Source organism: Patiria miniata, unplaced genomic scaffold (genome assembly GCF_015706575.1).
Source record: "Patiria miniata isolate m_02_andy unplaced genomic scaffold, ASM1570657v1 HiC_scaffold_3, whole genome shotgun sequence".
NCBI classification, from domain to species: domain Eukaryota; kingdom Metazoa; phylum Echinodermata; class Asteroidea; order Valvatida; family Asterinidae; genus Patiria; species Patiria miniata.
In genome coordinates, this window is record NW_024037069.1 from 39,344,373 (window position 1) to 39,367,356 (window position 22,984).

Sequence of the window (22,984 nt, forward strand, 5' to 3'; positions counted from 1 at the left end):
GGCACAGGATTTACTCAACTAATTTGTTGCACAGCTGGGTAATAAACTTACGATTGATTTCAGGAAACTTGGCGTAGCTGTGTAACATTTTAAACTACTTCAAACTCCTTGGAAGAAGATGATAACAGCTTTTACGACGTCTGTTTGTGTATGATTTCTGTCCAATCACAAAACAGTCATTGAATCACCTCCACCCGCCATTTTGGAACTAAAGTTGTCTGACTTTCTTTGGAATCGTGTGGCAACTCTAAAAGTTTTGTCACAGGTAAAAATAGCGATTAATTTACTTAAAAAAAAAAAAAAAAACTGTTTCTTTTATCACGATTAGTCATTAAACCAGTCAATTTTCTGTTTCTATGTCATAACCTACGCCATCTAAAACGACTTCGCAAGTTACGCCATAACTTATTGCGGACTTATGCACTGTGCAACTTTCGTGAAATGTGTTCCAACTTCAATGTTGAGAAACGTGAAATATTGCACAATAAAACATGGCGTAAGTGGAGTTATGCCATTGCGCAAAGTTTCGTGGAAGCGGCTGCTGTACCAATAGGCAGGTCACAGGTTGGAGTCCCACCTTAATAAGCTTTGAGGCTCTGCATGGTGGGGTAATAGAATCGGTTTGCAGAAAAAACATGTGAAATTCTCCAATGAGATACAACGGTTCCCGCATACCTTCGGGTTGAGGTGTGCTCGTCACTGGTTGGGTGTCTGGCCTAGCTCTGCTGCTGGAACTATCCCACGGAAATGGCGATCTTGGAAGCAAGAACGGAAAATATCAGGAAAAAGTTATGAAAAACATCATACGAAGTGATTAGAGTTCAGATTTTCAATCCAGAAGGAGCAGGTTCAAACCCTGCTCAAGTCAATTTTTCTTTGTTCAGCTTTAAAAGTATTAAATAATGCACCTAGTCAGTTTCCCTTTGTGTTTTGCTTTTTGAAAAGATTACTTACATTGTTTCCCTTTTAGCAGGAGGGCTGAATGGGTCATCCAGAGTGGAATCCATGGGTGGAGTCAAAGGCTTGGGTCTGATGAGACAAGACGACGAGGATCAGGAAGATGAAAGTAACAAAAATAGGTAAAGTCCGTCACAAGCTAATATAGCCCATCAGGCCTGCGTTTATCTCCGGTTTCCTAGGCATGAGAAGACTGGAAATATTTTCTATTCTAAATCTACATCTATAACTGTTCTCATCAAAGCCTGTTCAGCATCCCTGGGTGGGATGCCGATCCATTGCAGGTTACTCCCTGCTAATGCCGGTACCCATTTATACTCCTGGGTGGAGAGAGGCAAGTGCCGGTGAAGTGGCTTGCCTAAAGACACAACATAAGGTCACAACACATATTATTTTTTTGAAATCTCATGAGTATTTATGAGCCAAATGCACTTCTTTCATTGGTCAATGTTCTAACTAATTATTCTACACAATTCTACATGGGAGGGATTTCCCAAGCAGTTTTTTTCCTAGATGAACAATAACAAAGAATGGCTTTGACACAATTCATTATTTAAATAACTTGTCCTCCGCTTTAGACTAAACGTGCAATGTAACTTGCGATTGACTTGTAAAGACTTCTTATGTCTTTTGGATGTATTTCCCTAAAAAATTTGCTACAGGAGAAAAAACGTCTGCGATGAATACTTACTGCACTAGGGAGTCCAGGTCTATCTCGGTGTCCGACAGTCCCAGGTAATCAGCGGCAGAGGGCACCTTAGCTGGAGGTTCTTCTTTCTGCTTCGCTTTCACCGGGGAGGATTTCGTCTCGTCTTTTGTTGAGGATTCTGAAGTTCTGGAAGGAGGTTTGTGTTGCGGTGTGTCCATCTGTGGTTCTTTATCTTGAAAGGATGATAACATTTGCTGTAAACTTAAACTAAGGGGATTTTCCAAACCTTAGCTAATATTTTGAACCCTGACTTGGGAGGATTCACATTCTCGACAACGGTTCAGGTACATTCCATAAAGACAAATTTCACTTACGTTTAACACATGATCACAGACAGCAGTTTTACATCCTACTTTTAGGGAACATTTTCACAAATTAGTACCTGAGGATGGTTCACTGCCTTTCAGCAGATTGTCACCACACCAGTTGCAACCACAGTTGTGCTTATTTTTGCTTCAAAGAGGAGAATCTAGCCAATTATGAAACAGATTCACAACAGCCATAGCGAAACCACGGTGTTCACCGGGCCGTTGCAGTGCACGTGAATCATGGTTGCACTGAGCTGAGTCACGACTATTCCAGCGAATTTGATAACAAGACCAAAGCTTTTTCAAAGATTCTGAGGCCAGTGATAAAGCAGGAACTGAGATCAGGTAAAGCTTTGGAAAACCTCTGGGCTAGTTTTCTGGAATGGGTTTTGGGTATTTCTGGAAGCCACATACCCGTGACTGATGTTGACTAATAACAGCAACCGTTGATTTCTCTTTGGCTTTTGTGCAGGACTAACTATAGTGCCCTAGTCAAGCATTTCGAAGAGCGAATACCAAAACCTTACATAGAGGAAATGCTAAGTTATTCACTCAGCTGCCTACCAGTGACTGGAGCATTCTTCTCAGCGACCTTTGACTTCTCCGCGGCCTTTGTGTGGTCAGCTCCGGCGGCCAGCTCCAGCCAATCGTCATCTGGCTTGGTGCTGACCCTAGAGTTCCTACCAGTCCTCCGACTGCTGGTAGTGCCAGGTGTGGCACTCTGGGGCCTCTGCAGAGGCTCGTCCAGGAAGGATGACATGCCGGCACGGGACCGGGGCTTGTCTAGTGACGAGGTGCCGGCCAAGTCGTCTTCATCTGAAAATCTATGCATACAAACAAAACCACCTTATTTGTTGAAACTGGAGCCATCATACTTTTTTTTAATGAACGTAATTCAAACACGAGGCCAAGACCACTCAAGGTGGAGGTTACAAACTAAAAAGAGCTGAAAATAGCACAACCTATCCGTTCACATTTCTTCACATTTCTTCTGTTCACATCTGTTCACAGTTCTTACCTGACTGAGCGCCGAGGCGGTGGGGCAGACTCAGGTCGGGCTGTCACCGACGACGGAGTATAATCTCCAAAACTGAAATCTTCCTCTTTCTCTTCTTTGGCTTTGGCCTTGGGGGCTACAGAGTAGGGAAATAAAATGAATTTAATACAGCAGCATGATGTTATGCTCAAAGTTTATCCAACATGACTTCCAATTTGAGGTTGTTTGCATGTCTTAATTTTGATTTGTAAGTTTTTTTCCAAGTATACATCTTTTTTGCAGCACTTTAAATATCTGTAAATATTAAATTTTCTTTCTAATTTCTGCACTAAGAAGCAGCATGAATGAGCAGCTAATACAAAAATATGCTTAGTACAGAAAATATATGCTTAGCAAAATCAGATTACCAGCCAAAATGTCATGCAATGTATATCACTTGTGACTGGTTCCCAGCTCATTTTTGCTAAGCAAATAAACCTGCTAAGTAGTATTTTCTGCTCAGAAGATGCAAAATATTAGGCCCGACATTTACCGCTAATGTGGTCTTTCTTCTGCAGTATCTTGTCCAGCTGTGACTGCCGCTGCCTGCCTGCCGGTGGCTTGTCCAGCATCTTACTGGTGCCACTTGTCCCAAAGAGTTCGTTGACTTTATTGCGGGCCTGTTCCACTTCACCGCTATCCTCCGGTCGACTGCGACGCCTCTCTGAAATGAGTAAAAAATCAGTTGACAGAATATAAAATTTAGGACAAATCTGACCATTTAACCCTTTAATTCTTGAGTGTATATCTTTAACCAGTTCACGTTGGATGATGTGTATGCACGCAAAGGTTTTGCGGTATTCGGAACGGATGACGGATAAACATGCAACGAGCGAGGCCGGAAATATCCGTCAGCGACCCACTCGCAGCGAGCGAGGCCGGAAATATCAGGGTGTGACAGCATAAACCTGTCTGGCATTGAGGTTTGTGAAAAACAATCCCGCGCCTGGGTCTGGTCACTGTCGAAATAATCCCGGTGCGAACTGGTTAAGCACATTTTCAAAAATTACTACTGTATACATGCATCACCTTGGCCCTAGTCGTTAACTACTGTGGTATGGGACATGACTTTCTTAATACGCCCGAGAGATACGTGAAACCCAAGGGTGTAATATACGCATGTCCCAAATCAATCACTGCAGTGTAAGCAATCTCTTATGACTACATGAACTTTCCTGCTGGATATGAAATACTCCATCAAACATGGGATGTGCCCCACCAATCTCACATGCTACATCATGCTTTATACCTTTGTGATGCAAATAATGTGGCTGGCGGTATTTGAGTAACATTAGAAACAATGTCACAAACGTTTTTTTCAGAAACTTGACACACGACAGGTTAAGATTAATGAAGTTTGGGTATAAAGGATATGAAACCATTTGGCACTTAAATGTCCTGTTCTATTATATGCCAAAACTCTCTTCTTTTTGTGATTATTTCAAGCAGATTCGGGGATAAGTTTGAGTATCTACATGCTTCTCTTTGCTAGGCCAAAGAGTGCCCTCGATTGCAACGCCCAGGGCAAAATAGTGACCGACAGTGCTTACCCCTTGGACTGGCACCCAGACCCAGGCTCCCTAGCAGGTCCGACTCGTCACCAAAGTCTGCCTCCGGTTCACTCCTGCCTCTCGACCTCGCAGGTCTGGTAGACGAAGATACCTCAGGCTTGACATCAGTGCCTGTAAATTTGACAAGGATGTGACATTTACCTACTGAAAGCTTTCAATCCAAACAATTCAAAAACCATTCACGAATCTCTGCAGAAGTCTGAACTCAAATGGGACACTGTAATCACACAACTTGCTTGACAGTTTCATTTATAAAGACCAAAAGCCATTAACCAGCCATTATGAACACTACGCATTATGTGCTCATTTTCAGGGCGCATTGTAAGGGTTTTGGGGCTTGGTTTTCATATTCCTCGTTCATATCAGAACTCTCTATACCAATTTGGGAAATGGTTACTGAAAACAAATTATCCGAAATTTTAGGGCCAGTTTTGTTTTCATCTCGAGGGGGCACATTTATGCTCGAGGGGGCACATTTATGTCCGCAGGAGGGGCACTTGGGTAAATCTGGGGGGCAAGTGCACCCCCCCCCCCCACCCCCCGGCACCACTCCCCGGCTTTAAGGGGTCAAATGAAGGATATTGGATGATTCAAGCTTTCACGACAGTCATGATTCTTTTCAGCAAATTTTTTTTGGAAGAAAAGGTCCCCCCCCCCAAAAAAAACTATGCAACTACACAAAAAAGAAACTTACCTTTGGTGTTTTTCCCCAAACCCAGGCTGCCAAGAATGTCAGAATCATCGTCATCATCGTCGTCAAAATCAATGGTCTTTGCCTTTGATTTTCTAGCAGGTGATGCATCGGACTTTGCTGATCGGAAGAAAATTGAAGAATTACAATGATGAATCACAGGCTCACGAATAATTAATGCACGAATGATATCAACTGTTAAAGTTTTTCAGCCAAAAATCAATTGGCTGAATTGACTCCACCCAAGTTTACACACTCTGTCAATGTATATGAGTGTTATACATTTCAAACTAAATGTTATGTACAGCACATCTCAATGAGACAGAGAATAAATTGTTGTAAAATACCCTGCTTGGGGACACAAAATTTAGGATCTTGTTTTTCACTCGGCATAAGCTCGGAAACTATCCGTTTACGACAGTGACATCCTTAAAATAAAGAAATAAAGTTTTCTATAAAGCGTAATTCAACAAGCCAGGAAAATAATTGTAGAAAAGTTTCTTGCTCAGGGACACAAGAATTACAGTCGACTGACAATTGGCCTATCGCCGTTTGCGAGTTAGCCACGTCCCTTGGACAACCCTATGAGATGTTATACGTTAACTTTTGTTTGTCTCAGATTTCACGCGTTTCACGTGCACTTGTATATCATGTAATTGGACAACATTTCACAAGCTGCCATGACGCGATTCTACCGCGATACGTTAATTAGTAAACCCTGCCTGAATTAAATAAACACTCAGAGTTGATTAAGGCGAGACTCAAAATTTTCAATGCTTCCCTGCTTCTCACTTGTGTTCTTGATGTCATCTTTAGGCAGATCCTTTTTCTTGGATAGGGGTTCCAGATCTGGTTCCAGTTCTGGTTCTGGCTTCAGTTCCGGTTCCGGTTCCCGCGTTGGTTCCATCTTCTCTGGTTCCTCCTTCTTGCTCTCTTTCAGTGGTTTCTTCTTTGTCGGTTTCTTGGTCTTCCCGTCGTCATCGTCATCAGACAACAGCCCGGCCAGTGGATCATCCTCGTCAAACTCTGTCAACAGAAATAAATCACCATTATTCAAGAATGAAAAAAACAACTGTAGAAACAAAATTTACCATAAACACAACCAAACTTTCATAGGGGGCAAGAATTTGCAAAAGACAGTATGGTTGTTACACATTGAAAGCTATTACGGAATCATCCTGCATGTTAAAGTTAAATGTAATCTTTTGCATTCAGTTGCTCTCTCGGGCGCGATTCATTATATACCGTTGCTGATCATTTTGTTTGGAAGAGACCACATTTCAACTTCACAATTCCTAGGAGTATTGTAGCGCGATTGTCGTATTTCCCATCGATTTACGGCGCATAGCGATTCACGGCACATATGGAATGAGCTGATGCGCCGTGATCGCACTCGCACCCGCTACTGCTACGTTGCGTGTCAATTTTGCCCCCTTGACAAAATGGCGTTGATAACTGTGAATGGGTCAATTAAATTTCACACAGACTAGCTTACCACCAAAGTCAAACTTCTTAGTGTTGGCTTTGGGCTTGCTACTCCTCCTGGGACTGGCTGTGGGGCTTTCTTCTAGTTTGGCACTGGTGTCAAGTGCTTTGGCTGAAAATAAAACCATATAACCAATCGACCAGGCTTTATACACAATTTTTGTTTACATAATTAGCAATTGGAAGATTCACAGACTAAAAAAAAAAAGATTATTAATAGTTCTAGCATTAACCACAACTCCCTAGCATGATTTACTAGGAACCATACCCATCCTTGCAAATTCCAACACCATACGGGAAACTGCACACACATATTTCTGACTTTGATTCTGGAGGTGTGCCAACCCAATGTAAAAGACTGTCAGTTTAGGGGTACTGTACCCATCCTGACAGATTCCAACAAAACATGCTGTTGGGGTTCGATGGGTTGAGTTCGGTTAGGGTTAAGCATAAAGTAGCCCTGCAAATGTTCCAAATTCTACCTTCTCAGATCTTCCAATGGACGAAACCCTCAAACTGTAATTTAGGCTAATATGAGTTAGACCCTACATGATATTCTGATGCAAAGGGATTCCATGTGTGGAAAAGAAGGGCGTAAATCAATAGAAAAAAATAGTCTTTTCTTGGGCATCTTCTCACTGTCTGTATGGCAAAGAGTCCAAACTCTGAGCACTTAGGCTTTTCTTCTACACAAGTTCAAAAATGTTTAGGGTAGAGTTGGGACCTTCTTTCTCTCGGGTATTCAAGTTTTAACTTACACAATTCCTCTTCTAGAGTCTTGTCCAATGTCAACGTCTGGCCCACCGCTGGTTTGCCCTTCCCTTGGGGTTTGGCAGGGTCATCCTTTGCCCCTGGCTGCTTGGGCCCAGGGCTGCTTGCTGGACGGGATTTCAGAGAGGAACCGAACAGGGCATCGTCCATGTCATCCATGTCCTGATGTCAAGATAAAAAAAAATCTCTGGCTTTATTTGTGTAGAGCTGTGAATAGACTGTAGCAGAGGCACTGATAAATATATCAATGCCTCAGGGCCAATGGTATCACACTGCAGCTGAAAACAGCTAAGACCGTTGATTGTTGTGATGTGAGACGTGGCCTTTTTCAACATCCTCATGAAATGGCACCCTTGTTTTGTTAACCCTAACTCCCTAGCATGATTTACTAGGAACCATACCCATCCTTGCAAATTCCAACACCATTCTGGGAAACTGCACACACATATTTCTGACTTTGTTTCTGGAGGTGTGCCAACCCAATGTTAAAGACTGCCAGTGAAGGGGTACTGTACCCATCCTGACAGATTCCAACAAAACATGCTGTTGGGGTCCGATGAGTTGAGTTCTGTGAGGGTTAATAATTTTGCAATGTCTTGGATTACTGATAAAACTGCTCTTTACAGCCTCGCAACATTTCCAAGAGTAACTGAAATAGTTTCCCAAATAGTGTTTTGATTATTTAGGAGGCATACCTACCGCCAACATTTTACTAACATCAGCCTCTGATACATCAGATTCCTGAAGAACAAAAAAATATTAGAATGTCAACAGTAGAAGCTCAAACTGATAAAAAAAGAAAGAAGGGATTTCAACTCTAGCCTTTTTGTAAGAGGATTATTAGCTATTAATCATGAAATGTGTAGTTTTTCGGAATGTCACACATAAAGGCTTTTAACCGGTGTGCGTCAGAGGATGTGATGACATGCACTGGTTGTTTTTATACACAGGCACGGCTGACGGGTTACAACATCAAGATTGCCTCGACTCGCCTCCGGGTGACGTCTAAACACGCTAATCCCTCGTGCCTTTTGTACACACACACAAAGTCTGTGAAGTCTGCTGAGGTGGACCACGTGTTGATCTTGAATTGACTGTTGTGCACGGCCTATTGTTGCACAATTTACGCTCCAGTGCACACCCAGAGTATTGAAACACACAAGGTTTCGGCAAGAAATATCGTACAAATACTGTTGAAATGACTCTTGCGAATCAGTATTTGTGGCGTTTGGTTGTACATCAGAAGTTGGCTGGAAAATTTGGCCTTTTGCGAAAATCAAAATTTTCGGCAAAAATAATCCCGGCGCAAAGTGGTTAAAAATATCTGAGAACGTTGATCTGGGAATCTATGATAATCATCCACGTACATATAAATATAATCTGGGTTAACAGAATTAAAAGGTTCAAATGCTTTCTAGATTGGAATGTTTTTGTGAGGACTGAAAAAGTTTTGCACTGGAAAATTTGGGGAGGGCTTAAAAAAATTTGCAATGATTTCTTTTTGACGGCCTGATTCTGTGTTGAAGTTGAGTACATCACAAGTCAATGACAAGTCCATCCAGTCCCAAGTCAAGTCACAAGCTATTCAAGTGAACTCCGAAAAAGTAATGTCTTCGTTATGTTCATCCACTGTTACTCTGAATGGACTTGTGATGGACTTGACTACCTTACTGGCCTGATTAAGAGACGTTTGTGGATTTTGTATGATTTTTATAAAAACTAAATTTAAAAAATGAATTTTGGACACACAAATCTGATCTTACCTCGTCCACCTCTGCCGCAAGACTGCTGTAAAAGTTGTCATCGCTCATCCTGTAGAGGAAGAAAAGGAGAAAAAGTTACTTTTAAAAATATGTAAACAAAAATTGTTATTATTATTATTATCATTTCTGGTAATGAAACCAAGGATTCCTCAAAAGTGCCCCAGGCACTGTAGCTCACAAGCCTGAAGAAACCTGTGGAGAGAAGACAATGAGAAACAATTACAGTTTTAGAGGTGGGAGGAAAACCCCAGAATATTCTGGGGAAAACCCTTGGAGTCAGGTAGGGACTGAAAACCCAATCCACATGTTGGCCCAGGCGGGATTCGAACCTGGGTAACAGTGGTGCAAGGCGAGGAAAGTACCGCTACGCCAACCTGACTCCCCATTGATTCTGTGAATGCACTTAAGATTCAATGCACAAGTGCATAGGGTCTGGGTGAACGAAGATTGAGGTATACTGCACATTGTTGAATCTTGGTAAATTGTAGACGGTTCTGGGTCAATTACACCAAGTGATTTGGGGTGAACAGAAATTGTAAGGGTAAAATGTCTTCACGCATTTTGGAAATTTTCTTTTATGACCTACCCAATGTTGTCCGTGGTTCCCATCCCCGCCTTGGATTTCAGCGGAGAAGACGTTCCTAATCCACCAGCTGCAAATCACCAAAAAACACCCCAAAACAATAATTTTTCTTGACATTTTTAAAGCAATTCTGTGTACAAAATAAAACACTGCATTTTGGAGCAACTAAACTTTAGTCGCATCACAACTGAAAACAATTTTCACTGTGGTACAAAATTGCCGAAATATCTCCTTTTTTACTCCAACCAATAAATGAAGTCACGGTCCAGAAAAGCGCTTGCGCCCAAATCACGACTAAGACAGTAAAGGTGACTCTGGGAGTCAGCTTACGTTCTAGAGACGAAGATGTAGAGATGAAGAAAGGACTCATTTGAAAGTTAGTGTATGAGTTTATTGCAGAACCAAAAATTGGGAACTTAATCCAGTTTGCAAAAAAGCAATTACCAAAAAAACTTACCTCGTCGCCGGCCTGGAAATGTTGAGGCCTGTTGGAGTTAGAAATGAAAAGAACACACCTTCAACTGGAATTTACTGCAACTTTTGTCTCAAGGAAATTCTAGTGAATGACTCTAGTTCTAAGTGCGAAAGGGAAGAATGATTCACTTTGCTATTTTATTTGAAAATTAGGAATGGTGATTTTTCCTCTTTACGTTGGGGACAGTAAAGGAAGAGACAAGATGGGGGGGGGGGGGGGGGGATGAGGAGGAACTCGAGCAGTAATGGGGGGGGGGGTGCCAACCCCTACCCCAGAGCCTCCTCAGTTTCTGACTGTTGGTTATTACCATGTTTGTGCCGTGTTCAATCAGATGTCTTCAGAAGATAACTATTTCACATTGGCTACTGATAGGTCATGTCTGGCCTGTTCTTTCCATGTTTATTCCATTGGCTGCTAAAAAAAAAAGGGAAAATGAAGAAACAAAGAAGAGCCTCAGATCTACAGTAACACTAGTCATGTTTGTTTTAATATTAAACAGAGAAAAATGTAGTTTTCTAACGTTAGCAGACGTTACATTTGGACATAAATAGTTTCTTTTTTTTGATAAAATAGTTTCTCGTCCAGGCTTTATGAAAAAAGGGAAGAGGCGGCCCCTTTTTCCAAGATGACAGATTTTCCAAGAAGGATTTTTTCCATTGTCTTGACTCTTTTGCTGATACTTTTGTGTCCAAAGGAGCTGTAACCCTTTCCACCAGATTCACATAAAAAGACAAAACATATTGCAAATATATGATTTTAAATAACAACAAAAATGAGTGCTGGTGGAAACAAGGAAGTGGGCGGGCACGAGAAACTGGTTTATTTTTTGCCTTATTTAATACTTCTAGTCCAGACTATTATTAACAAGATTGGAAGGAAAGATTCCCATATCTGGCCCTCACTTGTTACCCTGTGCACAAGACTCAAAGACTGGTCCGAAAATTTCTAGTAGTAGTATAGTAAGTGTTTTCTTATTCCGAGTAACTCTACGAATCGCCTTACATTTGGAGATGGTCGCCCGACCATCTCCAAAACGTGAATCGTAGAGTCCTAGTTAACTCGGACTAGCATTTTGTCAGTAAATACTTCAATATTTTCCCTGCTAAATTTGACTTTTTAGGACATATTATTACTCTCTGATGGCTGATACTAGTACTAGGTCACTGAAGCTTAGGGAAAAATTAGCGATGGCCAGATATGGGTATTTTTAAGATTGGAAATTTGTCTCAAGCCAAATTCATCTGTTCGAGTTTCATGTGTTTTATCAACACACTTGCAATGACTGACCATCATCGTGTAACTTTTTTTAGTTTGTTTGTTTGTCTTTATTTGACAATCTCCAGTTTCTCCACGGATCTTTTACAAAGGACAATAATATTAAACATGTTAAACTGATAGTGATAGGCCTTTGATAAGGTATCAGGTCAACTCGGACCCATGCCAAGTCGGACCCATGCCAACTCGGACCCACTACTAACTCGGACCCACTACTAACTCGGACCCACTACCAACTCGGACCCACGACAAACTCGGACCCACTACCAACTCGGACCCACTACCAACTAGGACCCAAGCACGACCAACTCGGACCCAACAAAGACTCAATCATTAGTTTCAGAGATTATATTTATAGGTGATCTTAATGTTAGTGCTTATATAGTGAAGATATTCTGTAATTAGTAATTACATTGGGCAGAATGGGGCTTTTAGTTTTGTTGTTTTCTTGTTTTTTCTTCTTTTTTAAATTACGAATCCGATTAGCTTTTTATACTTTTTTGATTTAACTTTTTTGTTTAATATGGAACCTTCGTTTTTCTTGCAGTGTATGCAATGGTGTTTATGTGGTTTTTTAAAAATAGAGATTAGAATAGACTTCGTTTTTATAACTTATTTATTTTATTTATTGACTTATAATGTTTAGTGAACGATGTCAATTAATATGTTTTAATGAAAATAAATAATTGGTTAAACTTTTAAAGCGCAATATGTTTTAATGGAAACAAATAAAAATAATAAATAATTAATTACACTTTTAAAGCGCATTTCAAAATAGCATTTCAATGCGCTTTACAACGACAAAAATGTTATACTGCTGCAATACAGATATGAGATAATTTACCTTAAGTTACAATTACTTACAGGTACTTACAGGTACTTACAGGTCCTCTTCTGATGAAAGGCCTTGTGTGGCCTCTAGGATCAGATCTTCATAAATACTAGATTTGAGTTCTGTTGACTGCGCAAGCCTAGTGTGGAGGTGGATACTGGGGTGTCTATGTCATATTTAAAGGGGTGTGAAGCCCACATCTTATCCAATCTGCCCTCAAAGGACTTTGTACTAGGAGCTGAAACCACAACTTCTGGTAGGCTATTCCATGTGTCAGTACATCGATGCACAAAGGAGTACTTTCTGACATCCAACCTTGTCCGGACCTTGTTTATCTTATACCGATGGCCTCTGGTCACACTGGAGCTTAGGGGGATGAAATTGGAGACGTCGTTGTCATACTTTCCACTAAGTATTTTGTACATTTCTATCATATCTCCTCGTATGCGCCGATAGGCCAAGGTTGGTAGTTTGAGATGTTTTAGCCTTCCCTCGTATGACATGTCCTTGAGACCTGGGATAAGTTTGGTTGCTCGTCGCTGTACATTCTCCATTTCGGTTATATGTTTCTTGTGACGTGGTGCCCAGACTTGGTTGGCATACTCGAGATGAGGTCTTACCAGAGCTTTATACAACAACAGGAAACTATCCTCATCCAAATGGTCGTACGTTCTTCTAATTAGACCCATGATTGAATTTGCTTTATTTATCTTTGTAGACATGTGACTTCCAAAGGATAGTTTATTGTCGATGATGACCCCAATGTCCTTTTCTTCCTTGACTTGCTTCAGTGAAAACAATGAAAATTTATACTAAACAGCATCACTGTAATAACAGATGAGAAGTGGACAAACTTTACGAAATGAATGATTGAAAACGATGTCGAATGATTGAAAACGATGGGTCCGAGTTGGTCATGCATGGGTCCGAGTTGGTCATGCATGGGTCCGAGTTGGTAGTGGGTCCGAGTTGGTTGTGGGTCCGAGTTGGTAGTGGGTCCGAGTTGGTCGTGGGTCCGAGTTGGTAGTGGGTCCGAGTTGGCATGGGTCCGAGTTGGTAGTGGGTCCGAGTTGGTATGGGTCCGAGTTGGCTTGGGTCCGAGTTGGCTCGGGTCCGAGTTGGATCGAAACAACGAAGCACCATCTGACCATCATCACGTTATGAATTTGTCTAGGCCTAGTTTCTATTTCGCATGTCATTTTCAATTGTGTATTTTGTCTGAACTTAAAGTACAGGTTTCGTTCTGGTCAATTTCTCACCTCAAATGTCAAATATCTCAGTCGCTCCAGCTCCAGCCAAACATTCATCCATTCAAAACATTTTGATTTTGGAATCTCTAAAATGTAATAGCGCCCTCAATATTTAGCATGTCTAAAATCTGAAAATGCGATGAACATCAAAATTCCACCGCTTGGAGGCGCTCTACACAGACAGCTGACAGCCGAGTCTGCCAAAACAGGTGTGTGGTGGTGGGTAATCCGAAACTGAAGCTTTTCTGGGTACTCATGAATGAAATACCTTTTCTTCTTTTTTTTTTTTTTTTGGGGGGGGGGGTGCAAAATGAAAAGTGGCATAAATGTAAACTAGACAGTGATGCCTAGCGCGATATCTGGCATGTTTCTGTTTCTGGGGGTGGGCATAGTTAGTTGGGGGCGGGGGGGGGGGGGGGAGGAAGAGGGGCGGGAGAGATGGGATGGTGGGGGGGGGATAGAGTGAAGGGTATATGGATACTATTAGTATACTGAGACCTTGAGAGGAAACAATCAGGCAAGATATTGGCTTTTATAATTTCCCTATTTGCATTCTTTCCCAAAACTTGACTTGAGTCTCACATCTCACTCGCATGATTATTACGCCCATAGACTAGACATAGTCATAGACAAAGTCGGGCAACCGTACAAACCTGCATCACTTGGCCACTCCAACCGAAAGTAATGAAGTATATCAATTTAGTTATCACCAGATAATGCTTTGTATTAGGTAATGTTAAATATTTTAAACATCTCTTTCAGGGATGGGGTGCTTTAATATCGGCTGATTTATATTTTACCTTTCTTTAAAAGATGCCATACTAAAACCATGGTCATGGAGGATGGTTTTAACCAGTTCACGCCAGGAATATTTTGACAAGAACGGAACGAGGCGCGGGATTACTTTTCACTCGACGTCTAGCCAGGCGGGTTGAAGCCATCACCCTCAGGCAGCACACTCATATTTCTGGCCTTTTTTGCTGTGAGCGAGTCGCTGACAAATATTTCTGGCCTCGCTCCCTCTGTGTTTATCTGTCACTCGTTCCAAATACTGCAAAACTTTTGCGTGTATACACGGCCTCCGGCGCGAACTGGTTAAACCTTATACCATGCAAGTTTAGAGTGATAACATTTTTAAGTAATCCCTTATCCGATTTCAAAAATTAAAATGGCTATGAGCTCAGATTTACTTCTTTCCATTGACACAAGAAGTGGCTTCCCTTTTTTTTTTTTTTAATGGTTAAATACAGCAAAGCGTTCTCCATTTTTAAAAAATCCCCCACCTAAAAAACCTTGTTGTAAGGACTAAAAATCAAGTCCTTTTAATTGATGTTACCATGAAACATGTCAGTGGTTTTAATCATGTAAGATACTTACTTTCTTCATGGTCATATTTTTTTGTACTCGGATATATATGCTTTAATGTTTCTTATTTTCATAAAACACCTTTTCAGTTCTAATTCATTGAAGGATGTGAGTGTAGTCCGCTGCTTAAATTGATAACAACAGCAATATGTAAATCAAATTTTTTTCAATGCTTTTTTTTGGGGCAGTATTTTTATCAGGGAACCAGCCTGCAGCCTTCAAACCCTTAAATAAACCATCATGGCTGCCACATCGGGGAGGCTGGGTGCCAGACTTTTCCTGTCGGTCAAGGCCTTCGCCCAGCGGCGCCCAGCCTTGGCCAACTCAATCACCTACGGTTCCATCCTGAGCGTGGCCGAAGTCATGCAACAGACCATCGCCGGGGAAGAGCGCTACGATTGGGCCAAGGTGGGCCGCATGGCAGTCATCGGGGGCTGTGCCTTCGGCCCCATCGGTTACTACTGGTACAGGTGGCTGGACAAAGTGCTGCCCGGCACGGCCAAGTTAACCGTGGTCAAGAAGGTCATCTCAGATCAGTTAGTCTCGGCGCCACTTTTCATTGCAATCTTTTATGCAGGTGAGATGAATGATTTGATGGAGAATTGCGTTCTTGGTGATGCAAACTTTAAGTTTTGAGTTTTGCACACTGGTGGTTAGGTGGTGGAGTGGTAAGATGTTTCCATCAGTAAGACGTCACTGGCTGTAGTCCGACCCAGGAGCTCTCAGACTTGTGAAAGTTTCAGCATCGTAGACAAGGTAGACAATGGATCGCAACCATATCGCAAATCAGGTCACAAGTAATCCTAAGTCAATTCACAAGTCAAGTTATAAATTACAGGGATGCACAATTACAAAAGGAATGGCTTTGTCGTAGTTTGTTTGAATAGCTTGTGACTTGACCTCCGATCGTGTCTGTCTTTTTGTTCTTGTGATTACGTTGTATAGTTTGTCCTACGGTACAAGCCTTGGCCTATGTGAACAGCCTTGTACTCTCCTATAATACTCTTTTCTTAATTTCGCTTTCTATTAATCTTAATTTAAATGATTAGATTCAGAGCATTATTTTGTTTCTGGTGGTAATTACCTTCATATTTGTATTCGTTCATTTAAATATTACCGTATTATAATTATATTATCCAACTTTGTATCGGTTTATTGGAGAGTTCTAACTAAATGTCAACTGAATTGAATTGAATATACCCAGTAAGAAAAGTTTAAACATTCACTGCATTTTCCCTCCTCAGGATCAAGCGCTATGGAGGGCAAAAAGGACGTCTTTGCTGAACTGAAGGAGAAATTCCCCCAAACCTTCGCTGCAAGCTGTTGCTTCTGGCCAATTGCACAGGTATGAATTGCTACAGCTTTGATAATGAAATTGTTTGATTGTTTTTACTTCAGCTAGTGCTTAGAATAAGTTTGATTCATTCCTTCATACTGTGCCTAAGATTGGCATGCATCAATATTTAGTTACCGGTTCTGCATTGACCATTGCACAAGTATGAAAATGTTCCTGTTTAAACAGGAATTCTTGTTGTTTTTTCTTGCCCAAAGTTCCCCGTTTTTATTTGTTTTGAGCCTGTTTGGGACTTTTTTGGCCAGATTTCACATCTTTTTTCCTGTTTTTGCACAAGTTTCCTGGGTTTTTTTTTCATTGAAATTCATTCTCATGCCTGATTGCAAGACTGCCCACAAATTGGCCTAAGTAGAGTTGAAGATACTCTATAAATGTCGGTGCAGATTTTAAAAATGACAAAATCCAATTTCACATACAGAAACTATATCTGAAATCCTTGTTGTTTGTCTGTGTGTTTGCTTTAAAATGTGTAAAAAATTCCTCTTGTTTCCACAGACGTTCAACTTCTTTTTCCTGCCTAACCACATGCGGGTCGTGTATGTCGCCTCAGTCAGCCTGGTCTGGTCCAACTTCCTCTGCTTCATGAAGAGAATTGTAAGTATGATAAAACAAACACCCTAGTAAATCCTTTCATTAGACTGTTTTTGAACTTGATTATTGTATACCAAGCAATTTTTCTTCAAAATTGTTCTGAAGTCAATCATGTGTCTCTCATCGTTTACTTGCGATACTATACAGACACCGATTAAGAAACCTTACAAACAGTCATTACTTGCAGAAAAAAAAGATTGAAGACCCCCCCCCAAAAAAAACCCCAAAACTGCTGAGTCCAAGCTAAGTGCAAAATAAAAACTGTTTGACAATGTTTTTGTATACTGAAATGTTCACTTCTTTCCATGATGTACAGATGGTACAACATGATTCGCATCACAATAGTTTTTCTCTATTGAAAACGTGTGAAATTATTTTCAATACATGGGATCTCCATTTTCCAAACTTCATTCCACGATGCACTGATGGTACAACAGGATTCGCACCATAAAAACCAGCTTTTTCATATTGTAAAATTGTATAATTTGAAATTGTTTTTGATACATGTGACCTCCATTTTCCAACTTCTTTCCATGATGCACCGATGGTACAGCACGAATCGCAACATAAACAACAGCTTTTTCATATTGTAAAATTGTATTCGAAATTGTTTTCGATACATGCAACCTCCATTTCCAACTTCTTTCCATGATGCACCGATGGTACAGCATGAATCGCAACATAAACAACAGCTTTTTCGTATTGTAAAAGTGTGGATCAAATCATTTTCGATTGTGACCTCCATTTTCCAACTTCTTTCCATGACGCACCCGTGCGATGGTACAAAATGTACAACACGATTCGCACCACAAACAACAGCTTTTTCATATTGTAAAATTGTATTTGAAATTGTTTTCGATACACTTGATTTCCATTTTTCCAACTTTTTGTAGAGTATGCACAAGGAGAAGGACAGCTTGGCTGTGGAGACAGCAGCACAGGGATGAAGGATCTCCTGTCTCAGGCTAAGATTTTACAAGTGCCTTGTCAAGCTACAAGTAGGAAATCACTGCCTTAATTAGCAAAGTTATATTCAGTCCGTCACAAGCTAAATCGCAAGCCGATCACAAGTCAAGTCGCAAGTCAGTCATAAGTCCAGTCACAAGGAACTGGGGATGAACAATAACAAAGGAATGCTTTCGTCACAGTTCATTTGAATAGCTTGTGACTGGAGGACTTTTGAGGACTGGAATGCAACTCTGTGAATTTTTGATTTTTCTTAAAAGGTAAGAATTCGGGAAGAAGTAGCAGGGACTGTTTGGAGCAAATGCTTTTGTGATTTGGGGGGGGGGGGGGAAACCCCACAGTTTTAGGGGTCGGAAAGCTATGTGTTATTTTGTGGTTAAGACCACACTGAGAAAGGGATGGTTTTTATCTGATTTCGTTTTGTCCAAAGTCTTGAGTTAACGAAAGACAACATTTCTCCAAAAGCTTGTTGTCTTACGTATTCATCATTTTTTAAAGAACCGTTTGTGGGTCATTTCATAAATTTGGGGTCCACTTTTTTGTGTCCCTGTTACATCTGACATGTATAAGATTGTGTAAATTCAGGACAAATTCTTTAATGCCTTCTACCTCCAAGAGTGATTATGTAAAGCAAAGTGCCTGCCAAAAAAATGAAAATAGTGTAACGTCAAATTTTAATGATACTTGAATGGCAAATTACACAGGTCAGGTGAAGCAGGGACACACAAAACTAACACGTTTGGGCCTCGAATTTATGCAATGACCCTTGTAGCATTTTACATTTTTCTGTAAACCTGGCATATTTCCACCACTGACGTCTTTTCTTGTGCCTTGATCATGAACAAAATTCATTTCGATTGACTTGCTATTTTTCTTTTAAAAAGAAGAATATTAAAAAAAGCAAAAACAATTTTGAGCCATCGGGATCAAGAGTAGCATTGATAATAATGGATATTATATTGCCTTTGAAGTGCCTTGCTTTCAAGCACTGTTTATGGAGAACACCATATCTTCCGTTTTCTTTTAGTGAAAATTTGCAAAAGATTGTATTTAATCTTTGGAATTGTATTTGATTGTATTTTAAAGATTGTCTTTTAAAAAAATTCCTGAACGCTAAAAGATGGACGTTTTTGGAATAGTTTTCTATATTTTAAGAACTTTTAAGTCATGCCTTTTAAAATTTCAATTCTTCAAAATCATGTATTTTTAAATTATTTCAAATTGTGTGGTTTTTGGTTTGTTTACAAAACCAACCCCTGTTACCCCTGACTGGAGTGCTTATAGTCATTTCCAGCGTCGACACATAGTAAATAATCATGTTGAAGGTTTCGAAACCACATGTGTAGTTTGATTGCTGGAGTTTGAATGGTGTATTAATTTTAATCCATTTTTCTGGTGTATGAGGAGTATTTAAAATGAAAATTCTCTTCTTATGTACCAATCAGGGAATGCTGTCATTTCTATCATGAAGGCCCCCTTCAATGGCTAAAGCATTGTGCTAGCTATTGTTCAGATAATCTGTCATGGGGTAGTTGCTTTGTACAATACTTTGCACAATGCTTTCTCCATTGAAGGGGGCTCACGAGGGTACAGTGTTCATGTGCCCGGATACATCTATATTTCCAACGGCATTTTCCTGTGGTTTTGAGTATTGAGTGTTTCTCAATGTCATTTTCTCACATACTGAAATGCCAAAAAGCACATTGAGTTGTTTTCTTAACCAGTTAACGTCGGATGACGTGTATACAAGCAAAGTTTTTGTGGTATTCGCACAAATGACGGATAAACACGCAACGAGCGAGGCCGGAAATATTTGTCAGCGACCCGCTGGCAGCGAGCGAGGCCGGAAATATCAGGGTGTGCTACCCGCAGATGACGGCCTGAACCCGTCTGGCATCGAGGTTCATATAAAACAATCCCGTGCCTGGGTCCGGTCAATGTCAAAATAATTCCGGCGCGAACTGGTTAAGGCAGTAACAAACGTCCGTTTCAAAATATATTTGCAACATTTCAATTTGAACCTACCCTGTGAAATGTACTGTACCTTTTATTTTATTTTTAAGAGGTTAATCCAGTATTAGATTTTATGAAGAAAATGAATCCATTAATATAAATATATGTACATAAAAAGGCTGCCTTCTGATAATTCCCAATTCAAATAAAAGTATTTAAAATTGTGTGAATTGGGTATTTTTATATAAAACATTTAAAATTCATTGTATGCTGTAATATCTATTTTTGGCGAGTTTGTAGAAGATTATTAAGAAAGTTATAAGTAAATTATATCTTTTATTTAGACTAATTCTGCAGGTATTTTTTGCTAGGAACTTTCTTTGTCCCTCTCATATCATCTGAATTTTTTTGTAGATTTTAGTGAATTTTCGTATGGGTAGGGGGACAAAATGATTTTTTTTACTGCATATTAAATGCATTTTACATCAAAGAAACAACACACATTTACGATGAGAATTCAAATTGGAAGTATATATATATTTGTTTAATTACTCCAATAAAAACAACAGTGTCTTCTTTTTAATGGGAATCACTTAAATTAAGAATCTTGGATGGAAATTTGAAGATATATGCATAAAATAGTTTGCAACTTTGGAAAGTACTGAATATATGAAATATTTTACAATAACATTTTACAACTTCGTCTATTCATGCTTCAAGTTTCTGATTTTTCCTTGGTCACATTACATTTGTGAATCTCTGAGGAGTGAGATGTGCCTCGTTGAACAAATAAATTGATAAATGTATAACTGTCATGCAACGCACATAATGTACCTATATAAATTTCTATTTTAACATATATTTGCTTTTAGTAACTTATCTTTTAACATAATGAAAAAGGAATGCCAAACTAGATTTTAAATTGTACGATTTTGAACATGTACAAGTACAATGAGAAAGCTTTTATCATTAAAGTACTATGCAGTTGCAGTAGAGTTGTTTGCCTTTTTACCTCATAAACTATTTAATACAGGGCGAGTCAAAAAAAGCGAAACCCAAATGTCGGGACTATTGGTTTAGTGAAGTTCTGCATGTAGCACTTAGAAAATATAGGATATGAAAGCCCAATTCATAAGCTTTCTTTTAGTACAAGAATCATTCAAATCACTCATGTACTTTTCAAGTTACAGAATTTTAAACACAACCACCATTTCAAAGTTCTGTCCATAGATCATAAAAAAGGTGTGCGTTGATTTAACAAACCGAAAACCACTGACACACATCTCTATGTGATTTGTTTTCGTTTTGCTGAAAGAACACTAACCTTCTTGTGATCAGTGGACAGAACTTTAAAACGGTGGTTGTGTTTAAAATTCCGTAGCTTGAAAAGTACATGAGTGATTTGAATGATGCTTGTACTAAAAGAAAGCTTATGAATTGGGTTTTTACATCCAAGATTTTGAAAGTGCTACATGCAGGACTTCACTAAAACAATGGTCCCGACATTTGGGTTTCGGTTTTTTTTACTCGCCCTGTATAAAGTAATAATCTTGTAAGAACTGTCATAAAGCAGCTATATAGAAATGACTAATAAGGAAAAAACTCTATATTTTGTATTAGAAAATCAAAGAAATCATACCATATATACAAAAAACAGTCCCTGAATTTGAATAAATTAAGGCAATATGTGCATCAAGTCCATTGAATGGAATTCACAGAAATCAACAAGTAAACGTTTCATTTCATTTATAATTTAAGCAGTTCCACTGCTTTACACAGAAATGGATTTTTTTGTGACCTCTACAGTTAAATTTCAGTACTAATATTTTAAAAGCCAAACTCTCCAAAATTTTAAGAATTATGACTAGCATGTGGGTAATAAACAAAGTATCATGTACAACAATCACTACAGTACAGTATTAAAGTGAATGTATTTATGTACAAATTTATGTGATTGGTTGTCAGAGAAACAGAAAATTTGTTAGGGCTTTCTAGTGTGTTTTAGTTTTTAACAAAATGAGCAAATCAGCTGAACCAACAAAAGGTAACATGCAGGCATGAGATTTTTTCAGACTTTTGTCTGAAATCAGACTTTTTGAATCTGAGAGAAAGGCATTAGTACATGTATCTATAGAAAGATATAACTTTTTATATACATGTATTTCATCTCTACATAAATCTGTACATAAAAACATTTCATTTCTAAACATATTTCATCTATTTTTAGACTCGTTTTAAATTGACAGTCTCTGAACATGGCTGTGCACTATGTTTATACACGTACAGACCGTAATTCCATTCAGTTTTTTTATAGTGTGGGAAAAATCTGTTAAGTGTAATAAACATAATGGAGTGTGGGCACCATTGAACACTGGTAACGGTGCTCTTCATAATGCATTCAGAACATCTGTTGCATATTGCTAATACATGTATACTAGGACAAAAGTCTAGTGATATGTACATATTGAAAGTTATGTACACCGTACACAGTATCATGCTATACAACCTTCAACTGTTCCGTTTCTAAAAATCTTTTCAAACAGTCAAAAATTGAAAGAATTCTACCATGGAACTCTTTCGTATAGCCTTAACAGTCCTGAATCCTCCAATTTCAATATGATTTTGCACACCCCCTAGGGAGTTAGGGTTAATAAACAAAAACACAATGTAGCTTCATGGTTTGAGACATGTTGAATGAGCACGATAACCAAAAACCACTCTAAAGAGTACACTGAAGTTAAAATTGTTGAAACCAAATCTTAACCTTACATGTATGTGTGATCTCTGATGCAAAATTTAGTGTGAAACTGTGAATGGTGCATCAATTTGACCCATATTCCATTCAATCTTAGCTGTTCCACCCCCCCCCCTCCCCAAATACAAATTCATTGTTGGCATTCTGCATTGGGATAGTGACTATTGTGCTGATGAAATGGAGTGCAGACAATGAAGAATGCACTTCAATTTAAAGTGACCGCCGCACTTTAAAAATCTGCTTCAGATCCACTGCGTAATATTGCTAAGGTTGACAATGTACATGTAGATGAAA

At 39.5% G+C, this 22,984-nt stretch overlaps 2 protein-coding genes across 5 annotated transcripts in view; one reads left to right on the forward strand and one right to left on the reverse strand.

Moving 5' to 3' along the window:
* LOC119737540 (fas-binding factor 1 homolog) overlaps window positions 1-13,804 on the reverse strand; it is a 29,734-nt gene extending 15,930 nt beyond the window's left edge. The window contains exons 1-17 of the mRNA XM_038211975.1: window positions 13,716-13,804; window positions 10,657-10,763; window positions 10,332-10,359; window positions 9,878-9,944; window positions 9,292-9,340; window positions 8,228-8,269; window positions 7,516-7,690; window positions 6,768-6,869; window positions 6,065-6,298; window positions 5,276-5,392; window positions 4,561-4,692; window positions 3,504-3,674; window positions 2,993-3,107; window positions 2,539-2,798; window positions 1,649-1,838; window positions 955-1,029; window positions 676-755 (exon numbers count right to left, since the gene is read on the reverse strand). Coding sequence (XP_038067903.1) covers window positions 676-755; window positions 955-1,029; window positions 1,649-1,838; window positions 2,539-2,798; window positions 2,993-3,107; window positions 3,504-3,674; window positions 4,561-4,692; window positions 5,276-5,392; window positions 6,065-6,298; window positions 6,768-6,869; window positions 7,516-7,690; window positions 8,228-8,269; window positions 9,292-9,340; window positions 9,878-9,944; window positions 10,332-10,359; window positions 10,657-10,659 — 1,840 coding nt within the window. The 5' untranslated portion in view covers window positions 10,660-10,763; window positions 13,716-13,804. The remainder of the gene's footprint in view (window positions 1-675; window positions 756-954; window positions 1,030-1,648; window positions 1,839-2,538; window positions 2,799-2,992; window positions 3,108-3,503; window positions 3,675-4,560; window positions 4,693-5,275; window positions 5,393-6,064; window positions 6,299-6,767; window positions 6,870-7,515; window positions 7,691-8,227; window positions 8,270-9,291; window positions 9,341-9,877; window positions 9,945-10,331; window positions 10,360-10,656; window positions 10,764-13,715) is intronic.
* A 13-nt stretch (window positions 13,805-13,817) lies between these two features.
* On the forward strand, window positions 13,818-18,302 carry LOC119737539 (mpv17-like protein). Of its 4 annotated transcripts, none has more exons than XM_038211971.1 (5): window positions 13,818-13,915; window positions 15,260-15,648; window positions 16,316-16,416; window positions 16,921-17,019; window positions 17,910-18,302. In XM_038211971.1, the coding sequence occupies exons 2-5, from the start codon at window positions 15,312-15,314 to the stop codon at window positions 17,961-17,963; spliced, it is 591 nt and encodes a 196-aa protein (XP_038067899.1). In that variant the 5' UTR covers window positions 13,818-13,915; window positions 15,260-15,311; the 3' UTR covers window positions 17,964-18,302. The 4 variants fall into 4 exon arrangements, with proteins under 4 accessions (XP_038067899.1, XP_038067901.1, XP_038067902.1 ...); XM_038211973.1 differs by having other exon boundaries at window positions 13,895-13,925; XM_038211974.1 differs by lacking the exon at window positions 13,818-13,915 and adding an exon at window positions 13,933-13,955.
* The last annotated feature ends 4,682 nt before the right edge of the window (window positions 18,303-22,984 follow it).